Source organism: Macaca thibetana, chromosome 6 (genome assembly GCF_024542745.1).
Source record: "Macaca thibetana thibetana isolate TM-01 chromosome 6, ASM2454274v1, whole genome shotgun sequence".
NCBI lineage: Eukaryota > Metazoa > Chordata > Mammalia > Primates > Cercopithecidae > Macaca > Macaca thibetana.
Window position 1 is genome coordinate 104390043 of NC_065583.1, and position 26394 is coordinate 104416436.

The 26394-nt window shown below is 40.5% G+C and overlaps 2 protein-coding genes across 3 annotated transcripts in view; both read right to left on the reverse strand.

The window, feature by feature from the left end:
* PDE8B (phosphodiesterase 8B) overlaps nucleotides 1–26394 on the reverse strand; it is a 344936-nt gene that overhangs the window by 304622 nt on the left and 13920 nt on the right. Inside the window, exon 1 of one of the 2 annotated variants that reach the window (XM_050795657.1) lies at nucleotides 10092–10168. The exons of the other annotated variant lie outside the window; for it this stretch is intronic. The gene's annotated coding sequence lies outside the window, so the exon portion shown is untranslated. Of the gene's footprint in view, nucleotides 1–10091; nucleotides 10169–26394 lie in introns of those variants that run through there. 2 annotated transcript variants of the gene reach the window in all.
* The window catches only part of AGGF1 (angiogenic factor with G-patch and FHA domains 1), an 84615-nt gene continuing 68369 nt past the window's right edge, over nucleotides 10149–26394 (reverse strand). Inside the window, exon 14 of the mRNA XM_050795669.1 lies at nucleotides 10149–10293. Within this exon, the coding sequence (XP_050651626.1) occupies nucleotides 10237–10293 (57 nt within the window). The 3' untranslated portion in view covers nucleotides 10149–10236. The remainder of the gene's footprint in view (nucleotides 10294–26394) is intronic.

The window sequence follows — 26394 nt, forward strand, 5'->3', positions numbered from 1 at the left end:
TTAAGCCTGGTTTCTTGTTTAGTCTCCTGAGAAATGGACTGTGATCATGGTCCTCAGACTCAAACCAAACCCCGTACAACCACACAGACAAAAGGGTAGCCAGGACATTGATTAGGCTAATAGACTTTGACTTCGTTCAGGTCCAATGCATCTACGAATTGACTTCCAATTTATTTATTAATACTTGGGTTAAAGTGAATGCTCCAGAATGAGCTGATGATGTTTTGTGTGCTGACACTTGGCTCCAGGCAGGGCCTCCAGGGGACCAGAACTCTTGAGCACCATTTCCCATCCTTTTGGACCGGCCACCTACCCCAGTCACTAGTGTAGGCAAGCAGTTCCACATAGGCGTAACCTGACCTTGCCTCAGTCCAAACACTGGACCTGTAGCTTTTGCTCCAAGGCTTGTCTGACACCAAAGTCTGTGATGCCTGTGGAAAGCTGCTTGGCAGTAATGCATGTACAACCCACAAGGTGGGCAATTACTACTTTTGAGGCTCCCTTTGGATGGGATGTTGTAGGTGAAGAGGATTAAGAATCCCCATGTCCCCATCAGCCAGCCCTTGGGAGATCTTTACCAAGACTTCAAAGGAATCTAGAATTCTAACCATACTTTGCAAGTAGCCAGATGGTCACTGCAAGAGAAGAACGTTTTTCTCATCATTTCCGTCACAGCTTGAGTGGTAAGTGCAGATCCAGTGGCAACACAATTAAGGCTGTCACCTGTGGTGGATTGGGATGAGGTACAGGTGGAAGGGAGAGGCTCTGGGTCAAGTGGTAGCTATGGTACTTGAACAATATGGAGGCAATGATAATTGTAAAGGAATGTGGAGTTCATTGGCTTTTGTTAACTGCTTTGAAAGTCTCAAAATAAGAAAATGACAGGGTCATGTTAGCCAACTATCAACTCAAGCCCACAGTGAATAGAGCAATGGTTAAAAGAATTTGATCTCCTGCAGGCACAGGAAATACTGTCTTGAAGATTAAGATAACAGGTGACAGAGTCATAGAGGAGACAGAACGACAAGCCTTCACAGGTTTCCTATTTCAAAGTTAGAACCCTGATAGGAAAAGCTTAAGATCTTAAGAGCTGGGATAGGACAGACAAGTCTGAGAATACTGAGTCACTAGATTAATTTTCCTCCTCTAGGAGAGCAAAGTCGGCCTTCTCCTTGCTGGGGACATCGGCCTCATCACGCCAGGAGATCCTGAAAATACCTCATCTGAATCTTGCTGTGCAAAGTGATGTCTGTCTTCCTCAAGGTCTCCTTCCATCTCCAATTCACTGGGTCCATGATAACTGGAGTCGGTTTTGGCTCAAGCAGGTGGGGAAATGTATCCCTGCTGCAGTAGGAAATAGTTTACTAAAGAAACTGAAGGACCTGGTATATTACACTGTTCTCACACTGCTATAAAGAAATACCTAAGACTGGGTAATTTATAAAGGAAAAAGGTTTAACTCACAGTTCTGCATAGCTGGAGGGGCCTCAGGAAACTTACAATCGTGGTGGAAAGCAAAGAGGAAGCAAATCCTTCTTCACAGGGTGGCGGGAGCGAGAAGTGTAAGCAGGGGAAATGCTAGATGCTTATAAAATCATCAGATCTCATGAGAACCCACTCATCACAAGAACAACATGGGGGAAACCTCCCTCATGATCCAATCACCTCCCTCCCTCAACACGTGGGGATTACAGGCCCCACCCTCAGCACATGGGGATTATAATTCGAGATGAGATTTGGGTGGGGACACAGAGCCAAACCATTCACCTGGGTAATGTATACAGGCAGGAACCTGGATAAGCTTGTGAAAGTGGATCTTGAGGATGTTGGACTCGGGTGGGTGAGTGGAATAGAAAGCTGGATAACAGTGAATTTATTGACCTGGGAGCACCCTTCCTTGATTTAAACTCAGTGTCCTGGCAAGGATACCGGTAGCAATACACTGCAAGAGTGATTTCTTGAGGCTTGGACAAAATAGTGGCCTATAATAAATAAAGTCCAGAGGCTGGAACTTGCCTGGACTGGAGCTTGCCATAGCATTAAGGAAGGAGTCAGAAAGCTCAGGGATGTGAAAATATTAAAGATACTTACTTTTTCTTTTGATTATGTAGTTATGACAGATTTCAGAAAGTTTTCATCAGGAATTCACAGAGGCAAAATGTAATTAAATTTCTACAAGCATTTATGTTTTTAAAAGTTTGTAGGGCCAGGTGCTATGGCTCACGCCTGTAATCCCAACATTTTTGGAGGCCAAGGTGGGTAGGATTGCTCAAGCTCAGGAATTCAATACCACCTAGGTAACATGGAGAGTCCCTGTCAACAAATTTTAAAAGAGCCAGGCAGGGTGGCACACACCTGTAGTCCTCGCGACTCGGGAGGCTGAGGTGGGAGAATCACCTGAGCCCAGGAGATTAAGGTTGCAGTGAGCTGTGATTATGCCACTGCACTCCGGCCTGGGTGACAGAGCGAGACACTGTCTCAAAAAATATAAACTTGGTAGGAAACACACATAGATGCCACTTTACAAAACTGAATTCCATCAAGCTCTTCAATTTTTGTCATCCTCCTCAAATGACATAAATTGGCAAATAAGGCACAATTTATTCTTGAACAGTAGTAACTAAGGTTTTTTGTTTTTGTTTTTGTTTTTTTGAGGAGTCTCTCTCTGTCTCCCAAGCTCGAGTGTACTGGCACAATCTCAGTTCTCCGCCTCCCAGGTTCAAGCTATTCTCCTGCCTCAGCCTCCTGAGTAGCTGGGACTAAAGGCGTGTGCCACCATGCCCAGCTAATTTTTTGTAGTTTTAGTAGAGATGGGGTTTTACCGTGTTAGCTAGAATGGTCTCGATCTCCTTACCGCATGATCCGCCCACCTCGGCCTCCCAAAGTGCTAGGATTACAGGCATGAGCCACTGAGCCCGGCAGTAACTAACTTTTAAGAGATTTAATTTTATTGTGGTAAAATATACAGAACATACAACCTGCCATTTTAAGTGTACAGTTGAGTGGCACTAAGTGTACTCTCACTGTCATGTAACCATTCCCACCATCCATCTCCAGAACGTTTTTATCATCCTAAACTGAAACTCTGTTCGCATTAAACAATAACTTCCCAATCTACTATTCCCCCAGACCCTGGCAACCTCTATTTTACTTTCTGTTTCCATGAATTTGTGTGTTCTAAGTACTTCATATGAATGGAATCATACAATATTTTTCCTTTTGTGTTTAGTTAGCATAATGTTTTCAAAGTTCATCCTTGAAAGGATGATGTAGGAGACATCCAAATATCTTTCCTTTAAAAAGATGAATAATATTCTGTTGTATGTATATACATCCACTTGTCTGTTTTGACATTTGAATTGTTTATGCCTTTTGGCTTTTGCAAATTAACACTTCCATGGACATTGGTGTACAAGTATCTATTTGAGTCTCTGCTTTTAATTCTTTAATTCTTTGGGGCATATACTTAGGAGTGGAATTGCTAAATCATACGGTAATTCTCTGTTTAACTTTTTGAAGAACCACCAAACTGCTTTCCATTGCAGCTGCACAATTTTATATTCCCACCAGCAATGTACAGGAATTCCAATTTCTCTACATTCTTTCCAACAACTGATATTTTCCTTTTTAAAAAAACAGTGGTGCATGGTAGCTCACCCTTGTAATCCCAGCACTTTGGGAGGCCAAGGCGGAAGAATCATTTGAGGCCAGGAGTTGGAGACCAGCCTGGGCAACATAGAAAGAGTGTGTCTCTACAAAAACATTAAAATAAAAGAATTTAGCTGGCATGGTGGTACATGCCTGTAGTCCCAGCTACCCCAGAGACTGAGGCGGAAGAATCACTGAAGCCAGCCCAGGAGTTTGAGGCTGCAGTGAGCTATGCGTGCCACTGCATTCCAACCTGGGTGACAGAACAAGACCCCTGACAGAGCAAGACCTGGGTGACAGAGCAAGACCCTGTTTTAATCTTCAAGACAGTGAGCTGTAAGTGCCACTGCATTCCAGACTGGGTGACAGAGCAAGACCCTGTGTCTTTTTGCTCAAAAGCAAAACAAAACAACACAAAAATCCTAACAGGTGTGAAGAATTTAGAAATTTCTTTTTCTATTAATTCTTTAAACATTTTTATCCCTCCTCTTTTTCCTTTCCTTCTTTTACTTCAAATGCACATATGATATTGTTCCCCAGCTCACTGATGTGCCGTTTCTCCATCTTTTCTCTGTGCTTCACTTTGGGCAGTTTCTTTTCCTGTGTCATTATGTTCACTGTTCTTTTCTTCTACAATGTCTCACCTGCTATTATATCTATCCAGTGAATTTTCAATTTTGGGTGTCGTATATTTATCGCTAAAAGCTTCAGTTTAGTCCCTTATAAATCTTTTATTTCTTATAACTTTCACGTTCTTTCGTTTCTTTATACAAGAAACATATTTCTTTCTTTCTTTCTTTTTTTAAGACAGTGTCTCACTCTGTCGCCCAGGCTGGAGTGAGTGGCACAATCTCAGCTCACTACAGCCTCAACCTCCTGAGCTCAGGTGATCCTCCCATCTCAGCCTCCCAAGTAGCTGGGATACAGGTGTATACCACCACACCTGAATAATTTTTTGTATTTTGTGTAGTGATGGATTTTCACATTGCCCAGAATGGTCTCAAGCTCCTGGGCTCAAGCAATCCACCCACCTCAGCCTCCCAAAGCACTGGGATTACAGGTGTGAACCACCAGGCCTAGCCAACATATTTCCAATAGCTATATTAACCTTCTTGTCTGATAATCCCATAGTCTCTGCTGTTTCCGGGTCTGAGTCTTGTGACTAATTTTTCTCTTGACTATTCTTCATATTTTCTTTTTCTTCATATGTCTGTTAATTTCAGATTGGATTCTAGATATTGTGAAGTTTACATTGTTGGGTGCTGAAATTTTATATTTCTTAGAAGAGTGTTGAATCTTTTCTGTTGGGTTTTTACTTGAAGATTAGTTTGATCCTTTTGAGGTATGTTCTAGGATCCTTTAGTGTTTTCTAGAGTAGCATTTATTTGAGAAATAATTTAGCCCCACTTCAAACTGTTGCCTTTCCAGAATTTTTACTGAATGTCATGTGTATTCACCAAGGTCTCTTTACTCTCACTAGAGGGAACTCAAATGATTCCCAGCTCTGTGTGAACCCTGGTTATTGGTTATTTGTCTTACAGCTTACACAGAACTATTCTTTCCTTGAAAGTTGTTCTTGTCCAGCCCTATGGGATTTCATTCTATTCCTGACTAGTTTGGTGTTCAGGCAAAGAGTCAACCTCCCAAGTAGCTGGGACCACAGGTGTGCACCACCATACCCAGCTAATTTTTTGTATTTTTTGTAGAGACAGGATGTTGCCATGTTACTCAGGCTGGTCTCAAATTCCTGGGCTCAAGCAATCCATCCACCTCAGCCTCCCAAAGTGCTGGGATTACAGGTGTGAGCCACTGCACCCAGCCAGAGATTTCTTGAGAGCTCTCCTCTCAAGCAATGCTATGGTTTGAATGTTTGTCCCCTCTGAAACTCATGTTGAAACTTAATCCCCACTGTAACAATATTAAGAGCGTGGGAAATTCAACTATAGTATTTTGAGAAGCAGCATCTTTGGAGGTCATTCGAAAGAGATAAGGTCATGAGTGTGGGACGTGAGTGGCTTCATAGAGGAGAAAGAAACCTAAGCTAGCATGCTTAGCTCCCTCTCTATGCCCTATACCACCTTGGGACTCTGCAGAGAGCCCCTACCAATAGGAAGGCCCTCACCAAATGCACCCTCTCAACGTTGGACTTTTAGCCTTCAGAACTGTGAGAAATAGACTTCTCTTCATTATAAACTACGTAGTCTCAGGTACTTGGCTATAACAACAGAAAATGGACTTAGACAGGTTCTCTGCCTTATAAATCATAGCTACCTTGGTCTTCTTGAACTATAATCTCTGTTTAATTCAGTGGAAATGACCACACTCTGTACCATGTCATCTCCCTGAATCACAATCTTGGAGCTACCTACAGGAAGAAAGCCTACATGAGGGTGTATTTTGCCCCCTTTGTTTTCCTTTTCATGGGGATCATAATCTCATTGGACTCTTATCCAATGTCTTAAAATAATTTTTTCCTACATTTTGTTTAGTTTTCTAGTTGCTTACTTTCAAAATGTAACCACAGGCTGCCTTACTCCTTCGTGGTTGAAAGCAGAAGTTCTTGAAAAGGATTTTCAGTGCCACCTCAGGTTCAGGTAGAACGACCTGTCGGTAATTACACTGTCCTCCAGAATACTGTATATATGTGCTAAAACAATAGCTGATACATGGTGCTATGTACCCAATGTCTAGCAACATTGGTCCAGGAAACATGAGGTAGAAGTAGGATTGCCCCCCTCACCATCACTTCTCATGATCCACTTAAAAATGTTGTACAATTCCCATCAAATGAGCTTAGGTTCTGCTGAATTAATTGTCCCACTTTCAGGTAAGCAAATGTGTGCACTAAGAAATGATAGCATTTCCATTCACCTTAAAGTGTGATTATTGGTTTTGAATTTGGGGTTCCTCATGGCAGTAGACCAGCAAAAAAAAAGAAGTGTTCCTATGCTGAAAAGAGTAATCGACTCTGATTACCATGAGGAGCTAAGGCTGTTGTTACATTATGTGTGCAGGAAGGACTGTGTCTGGGACATAGAAGATTCACAGGGACATCTATTGATGATTCCATGACTGGTGATGGCGGATGGGCAATCGCAGTGATCATGACTTTACAAGGTCAACTAAAGGCTCAGATCTCTCAGAGATAAAGTTTTGAGTCAGACATCAGGAAAGCAACCTACATCAGCCAAAGAATTGGCTGAGGTTAAGGGAAATCTAGAGCAAATGGTGGAAAATGGAGATGACAAGTACTATTTATGGACTTGGAACCTATTGCATCAGCAGGGAATGTAAGTTGTTCTATTAACCTTCCTGTATTTAGTCTTTGTAGGATTTGGAGCTAGCCACAATCTAGAAGACTCTGGGCAGATTGGACTTAATGCAGAGCACAAAAGTCCTAAGAAGGGCAAAGGTGAAACGTAATGGAAATCTGTTGTGGTTTCAAAACATGTTCTTAACTTCTTTGATGTTCCTTCCTTCAAAAACTGAAGCCTAGGCTGGAAGCGGTAGCTCATGCCTGTAATCCCAGCATTTTGGGAGGCTGAGGTGGGTGGATCACGAGGTCAGTAGTTCAAGACCAGTCTGGCCAATACGGTGAAACCCCGTCTCTACTAAAAATACAAAAATTAGCCAGGTGTGGTGGCTCACGCCTGTAGTCCCAGCTACTCGGGAGGCTGAGGCAGAAGAATTGCTTGCACCCGGGAAGTGAAGGTTGCAGTGAGCCAAGATCACGTCACTGCACTCCAGCCTGGGCGACAGAGCGAGACTCTGTCTCAAAAAAAAAAAGCGAGTTGGGGGGAGGGGAATGCCTTATTCCCTTCTCCTGGAGTGTGGAATGTGCCCAGTGATTCACTTCTAAGTAATAAAAGGTGGTGGAAGTGACAGTGTGTGATTTCCAAGACTAGGTCATAAAAGACATTGTGACTTCCCCCTGCCAGTAATCACTCACTCTGGGGGATGCCATGTGCCATGTTATAAGGACATTCAGCACCCCTATTGTGAGGCCCATGTGGCAGGGACACTGGAGCCTCCTGCCAAGGGCCATGTAGTGCACCACTTTGAAAGTGGATCTTTCAGCCCCAATCAAGTTTTCAGATAAATGCAGCCCTGGCTTAAAATATTGAATATAATGTCATGGCAGACCCTGAGCTAGAATCAGCCAGCTAAGTGACTCCTGAATTTCTGACCCACAGGAATAGTGGAGAATAGCTGTTTGTTTGTTGTAAGACACTAAGTTTGGAGGGTAATCTGACTCTTGATTCTGCATAGGCTTTGACCAGCTATACACAGGTACAATCTGAAGCATCCCACGCCAATCCATGCATGCTGTGTACCTCTAGCTCCCTACCTTGGGAATTCTCTAAGATGCAGGGCACCTGCAAGAGGGCTTTAAGCACTGACACAAGGAGAAAGAAGCCAACAGATAAATATTTTCCCTTCCACCACTCAGGTGTTAGGTTCTGAAGTGGATTTCAGAAAACTCCTCAAAGGTCCTGATAGGCTTGTACAGCAGTTGCTCAGTTGCAGCCAATGTGATCCTGTGTTTTTCTTTTTACCTCACTTTTTATTATAAAAATGTTCAAGCATACAGAGAAGTTGAAAGAATTCTACAGTCAAAACTCATATATCCCTATCTAGATTGTACAACTAACATCTTATTCTATTTCTTTTGTCATATATATATCCATTTGTCTACTGTTCTATCCATCTACTAATCTATTTAATTTTTAATGCATTTCAAAGTACTTTTCAGGTAACGGTATAATTCACCTTTAACACTTCAGCATGCATCCCATTAACTAAACTTCGGTATTCATTTACGATGTTTTTCTTCTAAGGCAAAATTTATATTCAATAAAATGAACAACTGTAAGTGTACCATTCAGTAAGTTTTGAAAAGTACATTGACATGTGTAACCCAAACTCCTCTGAAGATGTATAAGAACATTCCCTCATGCCTGCTCTCTGTCAACTCCTACTTCTACGCCCACATCTGCGCAGATCACTGTTTTGATTTTTCTTCATTGCAGATTAGTTCTGCCTATTCTAGAACTTTAAATAGGAAAATACCATATTCTTTTGTGTAAGGCTTTTTTCACCCAGCATGCTTTAATATTTAGCCATATTATTATATCTATATTCCTTTTTATGGCTGGGCAATACTCCATTGCATGGACATACCATAGTTTGTTTATCCATTCTTCTGTCAATGGGCTGTTTCCAGTTTTTGTTTGTTTGTTTGTTTTTGGGTTTTGTTGTTGTTGTTTTTGAAACAAGGTCTTACTCTATCACCAGGCTGGGTGATCATGGCTCACTGCAGCCTTGAACTCCTGGACTCAAGTGAGCCTCCCACCTCAGCCTCCTGAGTAGCTAGGACTACAGATGTGTGCCACCATGCTGGCTAATGTTTGTTTTTTTGTTTGTTTGTTTGTTTGTTTAAGACAGGGTCTTGCTATATTCCCCAGGCTGGTCTCGAACTGGCCTCAAGCAATCCTCCTACCTGAGGTTCTCAAAGTGCTAGGATAACAGGCGTGAGCCACCATGCCTGGCCTGTTTCCAGTTTCTGACTGTAACACATAATGCTGCTGTGAACATTCTTAAACAAGTCTGTTTATATATACATATTTTCATTTCTCTGGGCAAATATCTAGGAATGAAATTGCTGGGTCATAGAAGGTGTGTGTTTAGTTTTTTAAGAAAGTGCCAGACCTTTCCAAAGCAGTTGTACCAATTTACACCCCTACCAACAATTTATGAGAGCTCTGATTGTTCCACACCCTCACCAACATTTGTTACTGCAGTATTATTAATGTAGCCATTCTAATAGGCATCTAGTAGGTATCTCGTGTGGTTTTCATTTGAATTCTGATGACTAGTAACACTGAGGCCTTTCACGTGCTTGTTGGTCACTCCTCTATTGACAGAGCATGCTTGCAATGGCTTTTCTGCCCCTGCTTTACTCTCTCATTCCTCACTCCTGATCCCCAGTATCATTTTGCAAATAAACTACCTGTCTATGACTCTTTGTCTTGGCTTAACTTTAGGCATATACAGGCTAAGAAATATAGAAGCAGCTGGGAGAGCAAAGAAGGTATAACCCCATCCCTAACCTCATCCCCACCCCTGTGAAAAGGGAAAAGAGGATGCTTCTTCATTCTGGTGAAATTTCACCCCTTATTGGTTAACAGGTGTGTTTCCACACAGTGTCTGTGGAAGGAATCCCGAAAACTGCACCTCTGGCTGGGAATATTCTACATTGACCACATGCAGATACATTTCTATATCCTTTACCACGAAAAAAGAATCTTATGTCATTTAACTCCCTATTGTCATTGCAGTAAGAATCACTAAGATGGTCATTCACACCAAGTTCAAACATAAAGGGCACTGATCTGAGAAATAAGCAGAGAAATGGCTTGGAAAGAAAAATTACTCCTTCGTACCTCACAGGTTTCATACAAGACCTAGGCTGGCCTCCATGTGGTGGGCACCATCTTTCCCTCCTCACCCAGAGTACTCTGAAGCACCTCATGACTCTCCAGCATCCAGGCCCAGGAGGATGCAGCTGAGAGAGAAGATCCCCTCCTTCTACTTTCTCCTTTGGTCTGTCCTGTCCTCATGTTCGGCACCAGGATCTATGTTTTCCTGCAACAACAACAACAATAAAACTTAAAATTTAGATGCTTCTAAACTTAGATACAGAACCAACACCTTAGGCCCAGGCACGGTGGCTCACGCATGTAGTACCAGCACTTTGGGAGGCCGAGGCAGGAGGATCAGTTGAGGTCAGGAGTTTGAGACCAGCCTGGCCAACATGGTGAAACCCTGTCTCTACTAAAAATAAAATAAAGTTTTAAAAAATTAGCCAGGTGTGGTAGTGCACACCTGTAATCCCAGCTACTCAGGAGGCTGAAGGAGAAGAATTGCTTGAACCTGGGAGGCGGAGTTTTCAGTGAGCCGAGACTGCACCACTGCACTCCAGTCAGGGCGACAGAGCAAAACTCCATCTCAAAAAGCAACCACCACCACCAAAAAAAAAAAAAAAAGAACTACCACCTTAAAAAGATGCATTGAATTCACATTCAATAATGTGAATACACAGGCATTCAATAACTGTTGGTTGAAAGAAAGTGAATGTATAAATGAATGGATGCACATTGCAATAGCAGCACAAGACAGTATGTGATTTATATGACTCCATTGCTCTTCCTGCCCCTCAGGTCACCTTTTCTTACGTCTGCCTCTGGTTCTGTCCACCCCTTTTGGCTGCTGGCTTCTGAATGAACATCTTCCAGATCATCATCAGCCTCACTGTCTGGTATATAGTAAACAAGGATCTCCGGAACTGGGGGACCCAGGTTTCCTGCCAGCACACAGAAGACTTCTAACCGCATTCCTCCCCCTAAACACCTCTCCACTCCTTACCCGTGTCCCCCAGCCTCCAGGAACCATATTATAAGGCAAGTGGTTGAGGTGACAGTGAGACCCGGTCCTCACAGTAAAGGTAAAGTGGTGTCCTTTCCAAGTACCAGGCGTTGTCAGTCTCAATCGGCGAGGTCACATAAAACCTAGGTTCCCTGTTTGTCTGCCTTCCTCATCCTGAACATGACTGAGTGCCAGGGGAAGTACACTTCCTCTTCTCTCGAATTGAAAAAAAAAAATGCATATATATAACAGAAACATCCACGAAAGCAAGCCCTTCTGTTTAACGTGGCTCTTGTTACCATTTCCAGAGACAGAGCGCTTGTCCTGAAAAACAGACTACCAGAACGTTTTGCCCCCTCTGCTCTCATTCCAACCTCTACCCGCCCCTTAACAAGGCCTAGAGGGTTCAAAGGCAAACAATCTAGATGAAAGGTGATTTCTATAATAGTTCAGAATCATGGAAGCACTAAAGGGAATGGGGTGGCTGCCCCAAGCAGGGAAAGCTGAACAAAAGGCCAGAGGCAGAAATGAGCCGGGCGGAAACCAGCCGTAGAAGTAAAGCTGCACTGGCTGAGAGCCTGGGGGGAGAGGGCACTTACTCTGGCAGTGGTGGTGGAAGGAGAAATGCTTTTCTCAGGATTGCAATGGGGGAATTGAAGGGGGTTGGAGTGTCAGATATGTTACTTAGAGAACGGTTCCATAAAGAAACACAAACAGTGCGACTTTGGGGGTTTTCTCATGTTTGCATGTGACCTTATTTACGTGGAAGATTAATACCGTGCTCTTTTTTTCACTAGTATTTGGTAAAATCCTATTACTTTCTTGGTTTCTGTTTTTGGAAAAATTGGGCTGTACAGGCTTACATTTGCTCTCAACTTGGAACTTTTAGGGAATATCAATTTTACTTTACTGTACAATATAGAGGCAGGTGAAATTTTCTAATAGTTTTAAGTTTGTTGTCTCTATTAAAACTGTGTCCTTAGAAATATAATTTGAGAAGCTGGGCATGGTGGCTCACATCTGTAATCCCAGCACTTTGGGAGGTCAAGGCGGGTGGATCACTTGAGGTCAGGAGTTCAAGGCCAGCCTGGACGACGTGGCGAAACTCTGTCTCTTTTGTATTTTTGTAAAAATACAAAAGTTAGCCGGGTGTGGTGGCACATGGTGGTAATCCCGGCTACTCGGGAGGCTGAGGCAGGAGAATCGTTTGAACCTGGGAGGCGGAGGTTGCGGTGAGCCGAGATTGTGCCACTGCACTCCAGCCTGGGTGAAAGAGTGAGACTCTGTCTCAAAAATATATATATATATATATACACATACATATAAAAATTGAAGAACTTGGTCTTCTCGGACTCTGAAGACTTTGGAAACTGCTGTCTTCCTGGAAACAGAACCTATGAAAATCTGTGGCTTTGATTGTCTTACTTGGTAGTTTGCCCAGGGAACAAGTTAGTCATTGATGTGTCTCTTTTTCTAAATAGCACAAGTTCTTGTGAGACTCTTCTATTGAATTAGAAGGGTATTATTGGCATATTTGTCTTCCTTTATATGCATGATAGTAAAATAAAAGCATGTCACTCTGCTAAATTTCTTATTTTTCATTCTACCCATAAACCTTCTTGAATGAAATTGTTCACGTTAATGAGAGATTATGGAATCATTAAGTTCTCAGATAGATACAATAGGCATTATCCCAAAGCTAAGAGAAGAGGATACAATACTGTACCTCCAGCGTCGAGAGGGTGGTTGCTGTTGTCTTGTTTTGCTTTAAAATGTTAACAATGGCAATGGCCAACTTGTGGCTGTCACTTTTTCCCATGTTCCTTCTGCTGTGCCACCACCCCTTCACTCTCTCCATTTCTAACTCCACAAAGTAGATCATCTTCAGGTCCTTCAGGTTCTTTCTTTTACCTATTTGTGTATTTATTAAGCAAATGTTCAGAGAGTACCCACCATAAGTGATGTACTTCTACTCCCTGACTTTCTCCTCTGAAAACTACTATTAATTCTTTTCCTCAAACTTCCTTCTTATCAGCTTCTTCAATTGTGTCAAGTCCTTCAAGGCCTGGACCATATGTCCCCTCTGCCTTATATTCCTTTCTATTCTCCATCAGGAAGATGACATGTTTCTTTATATTCCTAGTATACTTTGTAGGGACCTCTGTTCTAGAAAATAACACACATTTATTCATCCATTGCAGTGGATTCCACATGTATTTATTAAGGCATTCTCCTAGGTCCCAAGAAGATAAAAAGAATAAGAAGATAAAATCCATTCCTCTCACTCCAGCTAAAGAAATGAGGGTAAACTAATATTCAGACAAATAATTGACACAGAATGATAATTGTCAAATAAAACACAAAGATATGTTTTCACATATTTTTCACCCTCTTTCTCTTTATCACTACTTTCGAAGCTTTGTGAAAGCAGACATGGGGTATCTTTACAACCCTGCATCTGGCACATTTGGCCAGTAAGGTGTCAGCAGGTATTTAGTGAATGGCAGAATGAACAACTCTTTTTTTTTTCTTTATATAATTGTTAAATATACTAGAGACTTTAAGACAATTTTAATGTTATTTAAGAGACTATAAAAAACATTAATGAGTTAAGCGCCTCTTCATTATTGCAATTCAGGTTACCTGTAGGGACACTCAAACGCAAGTAGTTAGTTACCTGTGCTAAAATGGTACCATTGTTGGTCATCAACTTGCATTTTAAAGCAATAATTTAACAAAATTGCATTATGTTTATTGTTGTCATCAAAATATAACTGGCAACATTAATCTTCTAGAATTTAATTTCACTTGGATTTTTTTTCCTCTTGTCTACTATAGATTTTAAAATGTTTAAATCTTTTTATGTATATACTTTCATTTCTAGGTTACATAGGCACAACGTGTAGGTTTGATACATAGGTATACGTGTGCCATGTTGGTTTGCTGCACCCATTAACTCGTAATTTACATTAGGTATTTCTCCTAATGCTATCCCTCCCCCAGCCTCCCACCCCTTGACAGGCCCCTGTGTGTAATGTTCCCCACCCTGTGTCCATGTGTTCTCATTGTTCAATTCCCACCTATGAGTGAGAACATGCAGTGTTTGGTTTTCTGTCCTTGTGATAGTTTGCTTAGAATGATGGTTTCCAGCTTCATCCATGTCCCTGCAAAGGACATGAACTCATCCTTTTTTATAGCTGCATAGTATTCCATGGTGTATATGTGTCACATTTTCTTAATCCAATCTATCATTGATGGACATCTGGGTTGGTTTCAAGTCTTTGCTATTGTGAATAGTGCCACAATAAACATACGTGTGCATGTGTCTTCATAGTAGCATGATTTATAATCCTTTTGTTATGTACCCAGTAATGGGATCGCTGGGTCAAATGGTATTTCTAGTTCTAGATCCTTGAGGAATCGCCACACTATCTTCCACAATGGTTGAACTAATTTACACTCCCACCAACAGTGTAAAAGCATTCCTATTTCTCCACATCCTCTCCAGTATCTGTTGTTTCCTGACTTTTTAATGACCGCCATTCTAACTGGCATGAGATGGTATCGCATTGTGGTTTTAATTTGTATTTCTCTGATGAACAGTGATTATGATCATTTTTTCAAGTGTCTTTTGGCTGCATAAATGTCTTCTTTTGAGAAGTGTCTGTTCATATCATTTCCCCACTTTTTGGTGGGGTTCTTAGTTTTTCCCTTGTAAATGTGTTTAACTTCTTTGTAGATTCTGGATATTAGCCCTTTGGCAGATATGTAGATTGCAAAAATTTTCTCCCATTCTGTAGGTTGCTTGTTCACTCTGATGATAGTTTCTTTTGCTGTGCAGAAGCTCTTTAGTTTAATTAGATCCCATTTGTCTATTTTGGCTTTTGTTGCCATTGCTTTTGGTGTTGTAGTCATGAAGTCTTTGCCCATGCCTATGTCCTAAGTGGTATTGCCTAGGTTTTCTTCTAGGGTTTTTATGGTGTTAGGTCTTACATTAAGTCATTAATCCATCTTGAGTTAATTTTTGTATAAGGTGTAAGGAAGGGATCCAGTTTCAGCCTTCTACATATGGCTAGCCAGTTTTCCCAGCACCATTTATTAAATAGGGAATCCTTTCCCCATTTCTTGTTTTTGTCAGGTTTGTCAAAGGTCAGATGGTTGTAGATGTGTGGTGTTATTTCTGAGGCCTCTGTTCTGTTCCATTGGTCTAGATATCTGTTTTGGTACCAGTACCATGCTGTTTTGGTTACTGTAACCTTGTAGTATAGTCAGGTAGCACAATGCCTCCAGCTTTTTTTTTTTTTTTTTTTTTTGCTTAGGATTATCTTGGAAATGCGGGCTCTTTTTTGGTTCCATGTGAACTTTAAAGTAGTTTTTTCCAATTCTGTGAAGAAAGTCAGTGGTAGCTTGATGGGGATAGCATTGAATCTATAAATTACCTTGGGCGGTATGGCCATTTTCAAGATATTAATTCTTCCTATCCATGAGCATGGAATGTTCTTTCATTTGTGTCCTCTTTTATTTCATTGAACAGTTGTTTGTAGTTCTCCTTGAAGAGGCCCATCACATCCTTTTTAAGTTGGATTCCTAGGTATTTTATTCTCTTTGTAGCAATTGTGAATGGGATTTCACTCATGATTTGGCTCTCTGTTTGTCTATTATTGGTGTAGAGGAATGTTTGTGATTTTTGCATATTGATTTTGTATCCTGAGACTTTGCTGAAGTTGCTTATGAGCTTAAGGAGATTTTGGGCTGAGACGATGGGGTTTTCTAAATATACAATCATGCCATCTGCAAACAGAGACGATTTGACTTCCTCTTTTCCTAATTGAATACCTTTATTTATTTCTCTTGCCTGATTATCCTAGCCAGAACTTCCAACACTATGTTGGATAGGAGGGGTGAGAGAGGGCATCCTTGTCTTCCACTGGTTTTCAAAGGGAATGCTTCCAGTTTTTGCCCATTCAGTATGATATTGACTGTGGGTTTGTCATAAATAGCTTTTATTATTTTGAGATACATCAGAATGAACAACTGTTAAGTGGAGAAATAGAACAAAATAACTAGGTGCCCAGACAGACTTTCAATGAGGTAATGGAAAGAGAAAACCAGTCTGCAAAGTATTTGTAAAAATAATGTCAAAAAGATTTGCTTAGCCATTCTTCAATCACCGTAAAATGTCTCTTGGTAATCAGATAAGGTCCAAATGTTAAGATATTTTGTCTTTCACTTCCCCTTTTAACAGAGCATTATTTAATTTTGGATCAACTGTTATGCACCTCTTTTTGTACATTTTAAGGTGAGTATCACACTGAAGGTTAGAAGGGGTTAGACTGTAGACCTGTGCTGCCCAGTACAGAAGCCACTAGCCAGTAAGCACTGGAAATGAGACTACTTCCAATTATGATTCATTGTAAGTATAAAATACAGGCTGGGTTTCAAATATTTGGTACAGAAAAATGTGAAATATCATTTTTATATTGATAGCATGTTGAAATTATACTAGTTTAACATATTACATTAAATAACATATAATTTAAATTTTTTTAAAAAAGGAAGTAATCAGTAAGTAGGAATGGGTGCAAAAGATTTACAGGAGATGAACAATCAGAACAGAGTCTCAAAGGATGAGTAGGATTTAACTGGGTGGGAGAAAAGAGAAATAGCCTATTAGAGAGGACCCAGTCTGCAGACCTGAATTCCTTCCAATGACTCTCTTCTTAGCTGAAATTAACCTTTACTGTAGCACTGAAAAGATTAGGGACACTGCAATCAGGAGATTTACATTTAAAACCTTTCACCATTGAATAGTTTTGGACAAATCACTTAATAAATTGGGACTCCAATCCTCATCTAAAAACAGGTATCAGAAAAATTCTACCTCACATGGCTGTGGTAATACTTAAATCAGATAATATGTTAAAGAGCTTGTTGTAAAGCACCTTGAAATACATAATTCTCCCCTCTTCTCCAGTATTTCAGTATTGGCATGTCTCCCCAGTAATTTACTTCATAAGACCTGCTTTTTCCTTCAATTACTTTCTGCAGTCAGGGAGCCCTGTGTATGTAAACACAGTTTCATGTACTTGAAAATACCTCACCTCCATTCTGAATACAGATATCATCCACAGATATCAGACTCTTCTAATTGACTTTTAGGGGCCATGGTATAGAGAAAATCATCCTGATTTTTGTGCCCAATGAATGGCAGCACTATCCATCCAGCTGAGTAAGCTAATACCTAGCAGTTATATTTAGATCTCTCCCTCAATTTGTGAATAATCCCCAATCTGTGAATGAGCCCCATCTTCCTAAATACCTCTCATTTCTATTGCTGCCATGCAAGTCTAAGCTCTCATCTTCACCTGAACTATTGCCATAACTTCCTAGATGCAATTATATCATTGACTTTTACCCATCTCTCCACAAGCCATTCTTCATTCTGCAACCAAAGTGATTTTTCAACATTGGGGAAAAACATTGTCTTGTAGCATTAGGTACAATGTTACCTGTATATTTTTTGTAGATGTTCTTTCTCAAGTTGAGTCCTCTTCTATTCTAAGATTGATGATAACATTTTATCATGAAGGGGTGCTGAATTTTGCCAAATGCTTTCAATACAGTGAATTACAGGAACCCTGCCTGATATCTAACTACTAAAGGAAACTGGCTGAATAGGAGATGGGGTTGGAAGGAAAGGGGAAAATGGTATCGTCTGAAATAACTGGATGCATCAATGGCCTAGTGGAAGGGGATCAGCTAGAGGCCATCCAGTAGTCTCTCTGGTTCCATGATTCAAAGGCAATTGGGTGCATACCACATTACTTGAAACTGCTGACTTCGTGGCAGTCTGTGGTTGACAACTGGGACCTTTTCTCCAACTCTCAGAACAGCATCATGGAATGCCTCTGGAAAGCTGCAGCTTGTATCCATTTGCTCTGCCTTGCTGTCCCGTGATATACAGTAATTATGACATCTCCAACATGAAATTGGGGATGCAGATTACCCACTATTCGCTGGCAGTCCTTGCAATTAGCTATTAAGCTTCAGCTGCCAAACCCCCAGTGCACATCTATTCAGAGGATAATTAATTAAACTTGACTTTCTCATTAGAAACCCATAGTTTTCCTAACCTTTCATCCAGGCCATGGATTCCATGTGATGAATGTTACCTTATAATTTCATATCAGTCATATCTATCTCACAGCACTGGATGCAACTTAAAATGACATGTCCTGGTTTTGCAGAATGACAAGTTTGGAGAAAAAAAAGTGCTGGCCATTTAATAATTAAAGATATTGTGAGGCCACATGTGGTGGCTCACACCTGTAATCCCAGCAATTTGGGGAGGCAGATTACTTGAGGTCAGGAGTTCAAGACCAGCCTGGTGAACATGGTAAAACCCTATCTCTACTTAAAACAAAAACAAAACTTACTGGGGCATGGTGGTGCATGCTTATAATCCCAGCTATTTGGGAGGCTGAGGCAGGAGGATCACTTGAACCCGGGAGGCGGAAGTTGCAGTGAGTCGAGATCGCTCCACTCCACTCCAGCCTGGGTGACAGAGTGAGACTCCATCTCAAAAAAAATAAAAAATAAAAATAAATAAAACCAACAACAACAACAAAAACCCTGAAATAACAAAGGCCAGTAAAATATGTTTTAGTGATTCTTTTCTATTGTATCAGCTTTGAATCATTTTCAAATCCTCACTCTCTTGGCCATTCTTCTGTATGAATGGTGCTCAGACTTCAGAATGCATAATACTTATCATCATATAAAGATGCTTATGGCAGATTCCTGGGCCCTGCCTTTAGATTCAGTAGGTTTGGAAGCATTCCATGATTCTAATGCAAGTGATCCATGAACACAGAGCTCTCACCTCTGGTGTTGTACCTTGGCTTTGCCAGTAACAGGACAACATTGGGCATGGGTCTCCATCTCTGCTGTCTGAGCACACTGAAAATTCCCAGGTAGAGATGGGTTTGAGCTGAAGGGCAGATATATCATTGGTTAGCCACCACTGGAGTCTGCCCTCTGCAATTTAACTTAAGAAAGATCCCATAGCCTTGGGAATGAGGTATAAGATCACAGACAGTGATAGCCCAATTCAAATAGCTGAGGACAAGACTCGTGAATTTTCCTTTAGAACATTTTTAAATATTTAACTGTCTTGCTGTCCTTCTGCCCCATTGGTCAAAGTTTCCAGAGCCTCTTCTTTGTTCATTAATACAAACAACAAAAACAAGAGTAATAATAACCCTTTATATTCCATAGTGGGATAACAGACTCATTGAATTTCAGGACCAGAAGAAATCAAGATTGTCTCATTCAACTCCAAGGGGTAGAAAGCAGATAATGTCGTGACAGGGCAGAGTCCTGACTCTCAGTGCAGAGTTTTCTGATAGAACTTTGTCAAATTGTTTCATGGCTATGCATCATTAATCTATCTGTTTTATCTGTGCCACTGCCTCAGAACAAAACTCAAAATATTCCCTAGAAGACAAACAATCAGAGGCAACCAACCCAACTCCACTCTGTCTGACTTGTAGGATGGTCTGTGGCTGACAATCGCCTGGGGCTGGACCTGCACAGGCTCTGTCTTATGAATGGCAGAAGAAGCACACCCAACCCCTGGGGCGAATCTGTCTTCTCTACAGTAAAATTATTGTCACAAATAATCATGAACTGAAATGAATCATAACAATAACCACAAAAGCAATGCTGACGATAAAAGTTATCTTTTGTTTAATGTGGTGCAGATAAATATGTTTTACTTTACAGAATGTAAAAAATAAAAAAGATATTATAGCACAAATATGCAAAAATAACGACTGATATTTTTTCATTGCATTTACATATATGTATATTTTGAGACAGAGTCTCGCTTTGTCACCCAGGCTGAAGTGCAATGGCTCAATCTCAGCTCACTGCCACCTCCACCTCCAGGGTTTAAGTGATTCTCGTGCCTAAGCCTCCTAAGTAGCTGGGACTAGAGGTGCATGCCACCATGCCCAGATAATTTTTGTATTTTTAATAGAGATGGCGTTTCGCCATGTTGCCCAGGCTGGTCTCAAATCCTGGCCTTAAGTGATATGACTGCTTCGGCCTCCCAAAGAGCTGGGATTTAAGGGCATGAGCCACGTGCCTGGCCTGCATTAACATATTTTTAAAGGGAAAAAACCTTAGACCTATATAATGGCCTGTCAAAGAAATGAATAGTGTTACAATTAAATAATTAATAACAGGAATAGAATTTAAAATGAATGTCAATTTTAAGAATGTCACTCAAAATATTTCATATATGAATAAAAATTTGCCCTTACCAAACAAAAATATTATACCTCACAGTTTCACGGTTTTAAATTCTAAACACAAAACCAAAAACTCCAAGGAATCATACAGATGATAGAATTGAAGCAAGTGAGATTCTGTTTCTTCATCTTTGCAATCCCAGTGCTATGACTGTGTCTTTGGACTCCTCAGTGTCAATGCAGGAATATATGCATCCCAGGAGTAGAGGCACAAGCTAACCATGAAGGAAGCTGGAATGACTGCGATCTGTTACAAATTCTTCTCCAAAGAAAGCATGCTGCTGAGTCAGTGTGTGGGGTAGCGGTGGGAGGGGGAGGGGAATAAGAATTCCCTGTATAACTGGGAATTTTCTTAATTAACTTCCATAGAGAATACAATTACTAAACGATAATGGATACAAATATGTAAATTTGAAGGTTAGATATACATTAATCAAACTCAGAAGTAATTTCAGCAATTATTTGGAACTCAGACCAACAAAAGATATTTTAGGAGTGTTAAGTATTTTATCATTGGCTTTGTTCAGAATTGCCAGACCATGATAATAATTAAAAGCAGACTACATTTTAGGACATCTACAAAGAGCCTAGAGCTAACTCTCATACTTAATAGGGAAAGACTGAATACTTCTCCCTAAGATGGTGAACAGGCAAGGATACCCTCTCTCATAAGTTCTATTCGATATTGTACTAGAAGTTCTAACCATTGCAAAAAAGGCTTGAAAAAGAAAGAAAAGGTACACATATTGGACAAAAAAATAATAAAACTATCTTTTTCACACATAACATTTTTATGTTAGAAAATTCTAAGGAATCTACGGAGGAGAAAAAGCTACTAGAATGAAAAAGTTGAATTTAGCAAGGTCATAGGATACAAGGTGAATGTATAAACTCAATTATATTTCTGTATACCAGCAATGGACATTTGAAAAAAAAATAAAAAATACAATTTCATTTACAACACCATCAAAAAACATGACATAGTTTGAGGTAAATGTAACAAAATTTATGTAAGATCTGTACACTGAAAACTATAAAACATTGCTAAAAATGAAATAAGACCTAAATAAATGGAGGCACAAATCATGTTCATGGATCTGAAGATTCAGTATTGTTAAGATGGAGATTCTCCCCAAATTGGCTCATAGACTGAACACAATCCCTGCTAAAAATCCAGCAGATTTTTTTTTTAAAGCTTGGCAAGCTGATTCCAAACTCTATAAGGAAATTAAAATGATTTAGAAAACCAAAGCAATTTTAATACTTTCTATAAAACTATAGTAATCAAGATGTGATAATGGCAAAAAGATAGATATATGATCAGTGTGGCAGAGACAGTCCAGAAATAGACCCACACATGTATGGTCAAGTGAATTTTGTGCCAAGGCATTTCAATGGGGAAAAAGGGGTGCTTCAGCAAATGGTGCTAGGACATTCATGGCAAAATATGTAAGTATTGGCCCTTGCCTCACACCATACTCAACCATTAACTCAAATTGTATAATAGGCAACATGTAAAAGTGGAAACCACAAAACTCCTAGAAGAAAACCTAGGAGAAAATCTTGGCAACTTTAGTGTACGCAAATATTTCTTGAATAGAGCATTAAACCCACAAACTATTAAAAACATAATTTGTAAACTGAGCTTTTATAAAATTAATATTTTTGCTTATTGAAAAACACCACTAGGAAGATGAAAGAGAAACCACAGAATGGGAAAAAAAAATTTGGAAACACATATCTAACAAAGGACTTGTAGGTTGAATATAAAAAGACCTATTACAACTCAGCTATGAAGACAGACCAATTAAATATAAGCAAGATATTTGAAAAGACCCTTTGCTAAAGAAGATAAATGAATGACTAATAAGCACATGGAAAGACCTCAACTTCATTAGCCATTAGGCAAAGGAAAATTCCATAGGCATTAGGAAAATGCACATTAAAACTAAACCAAGATACTATTTCACACCCACTAGAACAACCAAAATTAAAGAGACAGGCAATACTAAGTGTCAGTGAGGATGTGGAGCGCCTGGAAGTCTCCTACAGTCCTGGTAGGAGTGTAAAATGTTACTATTACTTTGGAAAATACTTTGGCAGTTTCTCATAAATTTAAAGACATATTTACCATGTGATCTACCAATCCCACTCCAGGTATTTATCCAAAAGAAATGAGAACATGTATCTACAAAAAGACTTGTACGCAGATGTTCATAGCAGCTTCTTAATATACAGATGCTCCTTGGCTGACTTACAATGCAGTTATGTCCCAATAAAGCCATCATAAGTTGAAAACATCATAAATCAAAAGTGCATTTACTATACCTAACCTACCAGACATCATAGCTTAGCTTAGCCTACATTAAATGTGCTCAGAACACTTACGTTAGCTTAGGCTAGGCAAAATCATCTAACACAAGCCTACTTTAAAATAAAGTGTTGAATATCTCACATAATTTATTAAATAGTGTACTGAAAGTGAAAAATAGAATGGTTGAACGGGTACTTGAAGTATGAATTCTACTGAATGTGTATTGCTTTCACAATATCTGAAAGTTGAACCATCGTAAGTCAGGAACTGTCTGTTTATACAAAATACACCAAAACTAGAAACAATCCAAATGTCCATTAACAGAGAATTGATCAACAAATTGCAGTATATCTATATAATGGAATGAAGCTTAGCAAGGAAAAGGAAGAATCCACCGATACATGCAACAATATGGATGAATCTCAAAAGTATTATGATAAATGAAAGCCTGATCCATTCACTCTATACAAAATTCTAGAAAATGCAAACTTTTCTATAGTGATAGAAAGCAGATGAGGAATCACTTGGGGGTGGGGAGAAGGGGAGATTTATTGCAACAGGACACAAGGGAACTTTTGAGGGTTACAAAAACTTTCTGTGTCTTGATTAAAATGCTTACGTGGTTGTATACATTTTCTAAAGCCTACCCAAAAGCATATTTTAAATGGAAGCATTTTATTAGACATAAAATGTCTACAATGTGTTGCAAAAAGGTTCACTTAAACCAAAACCAAAAACCAAATAAACACCCAAATTCCCAAATCCTCAACTAGCTGCTTATCTCTCAGTCCATTCCTGCTGCTATAACAAAATACAACAGAGTGAGTACTTTGTAAACAATAGAAATTTATTTCTCAGAGTTCTGGACCCTGGGAAGTCCAAGATCAGGGAGCCAGCAGATTCAGTGTCTGGTGAGAGCAGGTCTCTACTTCCAAGACGGTGCCTTTTTGCTGCGTCCTGTGGAGTGGGTGATCATTGAGCTCTCATATGGCAGAAGCCAGAAGGGGAAAAAAAGATGAAGACTCCAAGAAGCCTCTTATATAAGGGCCTTAATCCCTTCACCAGGAAGGAGCCTTATGGCTTAATCAGCTTCTGAAGGTCCCACCTCTTAATACTATTATTGCATTGAGGATGTAGTTTCAGTATGAATTTTGGAGAGACACAAACATTCAAACCATAGCACTGCCCATTGTCACGCTGGGTGCAGGGTTATAAAGGGAACATCTACTATACTGAGCTCCCTCCCGGCAAATATGTACTTCAGCTCCCAAGCTTTTACATGGTTCCTTACTGTGTGGAGGAGCAATAGGCCCCACATAAACCTCTACAGGAAGCCTGGGATAGAGGTAGGCTTAAGGGGCCTGCTCTGTGCTCCCTTGACTCTTGGATCCCACTTAGCTTTCTGTGGGGAAGGAAGGATACCTCCTCCCAAGTAGACAACTTAGCTGGTCTCAGCCACCAGTCTTTCAAAGGGAAGGGGAAGAAGGGTGCAAGGAACAGAAGACACTTGTCCTGCTTTAGAACTCTCTGGAATGACAGGCTTTTTTTTGTTTGTTTGTTTGTTTGTTTGTTTAATTGATGACTCTCTCAACAAAAACACTAGCATGGAAGCTTTCCATGCATTACGTTATTCAAATCCTTATAATAACCCTAAATGTAACTCCTTCTGTTATGCCAGTTTACAGAGGAAAAAGCAAAAGGACCAAAAAGGCTAAGAAGCTGTCTCAAGCTTTCAGAGCTAGTACACAGCAGAACAGAATCCAAGATGCAGGATGTCCAAGCTATGTTCTTACCACCACATGACCTTTGATCCGGGTTGCTCATGCCCATCCTTCCCTCATCACCCTTCCCCAAGAGTACTCAGTTGGCAGTGGCAGGCTCATGTTCAGAACAGACAGTGCCTAGGCCTGGAACACAGAGTTCTGTTCCCCTCTCTGCTCCAGCTACATCAAGAGTGCCCAAAGTTCAGACTCCCATCAAGTCATTTTCTCTATAATTCAAATACAGAAGTACTTTTAAGAGACATACAGCATTCCTGCTATTCCCGTGTGCTATAAATATGTAATTTATGGGGAAAATGGGAACTCTGTGTCATATCCGAATTGAGAACTATTTGAAGAAAGGAAAAAAATATCCCGTCATATTGAGTCACGGAGAAAAATAACTACTGCATATCATACTAGTAAATAGGAATGTAAAAATAGCTTCTGGGAGGAAGTGTAAATTAAATGTTAATATGGCCTTGAATTTATTTCAAGTATTTTTCATCAAGCATTTGCATTTTTCATTTCCACAACCTGATCAATTTCTCCCTATTAAACCAAGGTCAAATAATTTTAGATGCGAACTTGGAAAGCTTTAAGATCAATGTGCTCGACTCCCTTTCAAAAGAAGAAACATAAGGCATCTTTTCTTTGCAAACAGATATCATGGCGCATAGGGCATTAGTCACTGAAGAGAGAGATGGTGGTGGGGCCATGGTTGCTTTTTCTCTGGCCTGCCCAGGGCATGCAGTTCAGTGTGGGGTGGATGCCTCATTTTTCTTTGCCCACCACTCCTCTTCACATGGAAAGCTGCCCGCCCTACTCTGACTACGTGGTCAAGTGAGTGCTGGCATCTTGGCCACGCAGGTGAGAAAGCCAGCCAAGCAGGTCTCTTCAAGTCCTTTCTCAAGATTTTTTTAATGTGAACTAGAGAAAGAAAGCACCGCAGGGAACACGGGAGCCCAGGCATGGCAGGCAGCTGGGTTTCTGACTGAGTGGGGAAAGTCGTACCGAAAAATCCCTGACGCTCCGGACCAGATTGTTTCCCCAGCCACCAACTTGGTGCCTCCCAAGGGTTTTGTTATGCATAGGATCACACATCATAGACAAGGCACTGTGTCAGGAGCACTGTGGGCTGCTTCTGTCCTTCTGGAACCCAAGCTGGAGTCACAGAATCCAAGAATTCTCAACTGTCGTTAAATAATGAACAACGCTTCCTAGCTCCTGCCCTGCCTCAGGCACTGTGGAAGGTATTTGATACAACTCACTTCATTTAATCCCCACAACAACCTGAGGAGGTAGGGACTATTGAAATCTTCATTTTACAGATGAAAAACAAAACCAAACTAAATTGGAGGCTGTGAGATGTCAAGAAATCTCACCATCACTAAGCTTTTCTCCATTACCACAGGGAAACTATAACCTTGCTTGCTCTAGATCTGGACTCTTTCCTCACCATCCTTGTGTAGACAGGAACTACAAAAACAAATCTAAACTAAAAGCCTGGTGCAAATGACCCCATTTTCAAAACAAAAATGGAGCTGCCAAGTGGGAAGCTGAGCCCAGTAGCTGGGGCCTGGCCAGCATGGCAATCCAACTGGACATTGCACTCACACATGATATGGATTCTGCACATGGGCACCAGGGAGGGCAGCTGAGGGTGGACTTAGGGGAGAGCCTCAAATTTCTACAGTATAGGTTTCTTAAAAAATTCAACCTTATTGTGGCAAAATATACATAAAATAAAATTTACCTTTTTAGGTGCACAATTTGGTGGCATTAAGTATGTTCATATTGTTGTGCAACCATCACCACCATGCATCTCCAGAACATTTTCATCTTCACAAGGAGAAAGTCTGTACCCCTTAAACCATGACTCCCCATGTCTCCTCCACCCCCCAGCCTCTGGCAGCTACCATTCTGCTTTCTA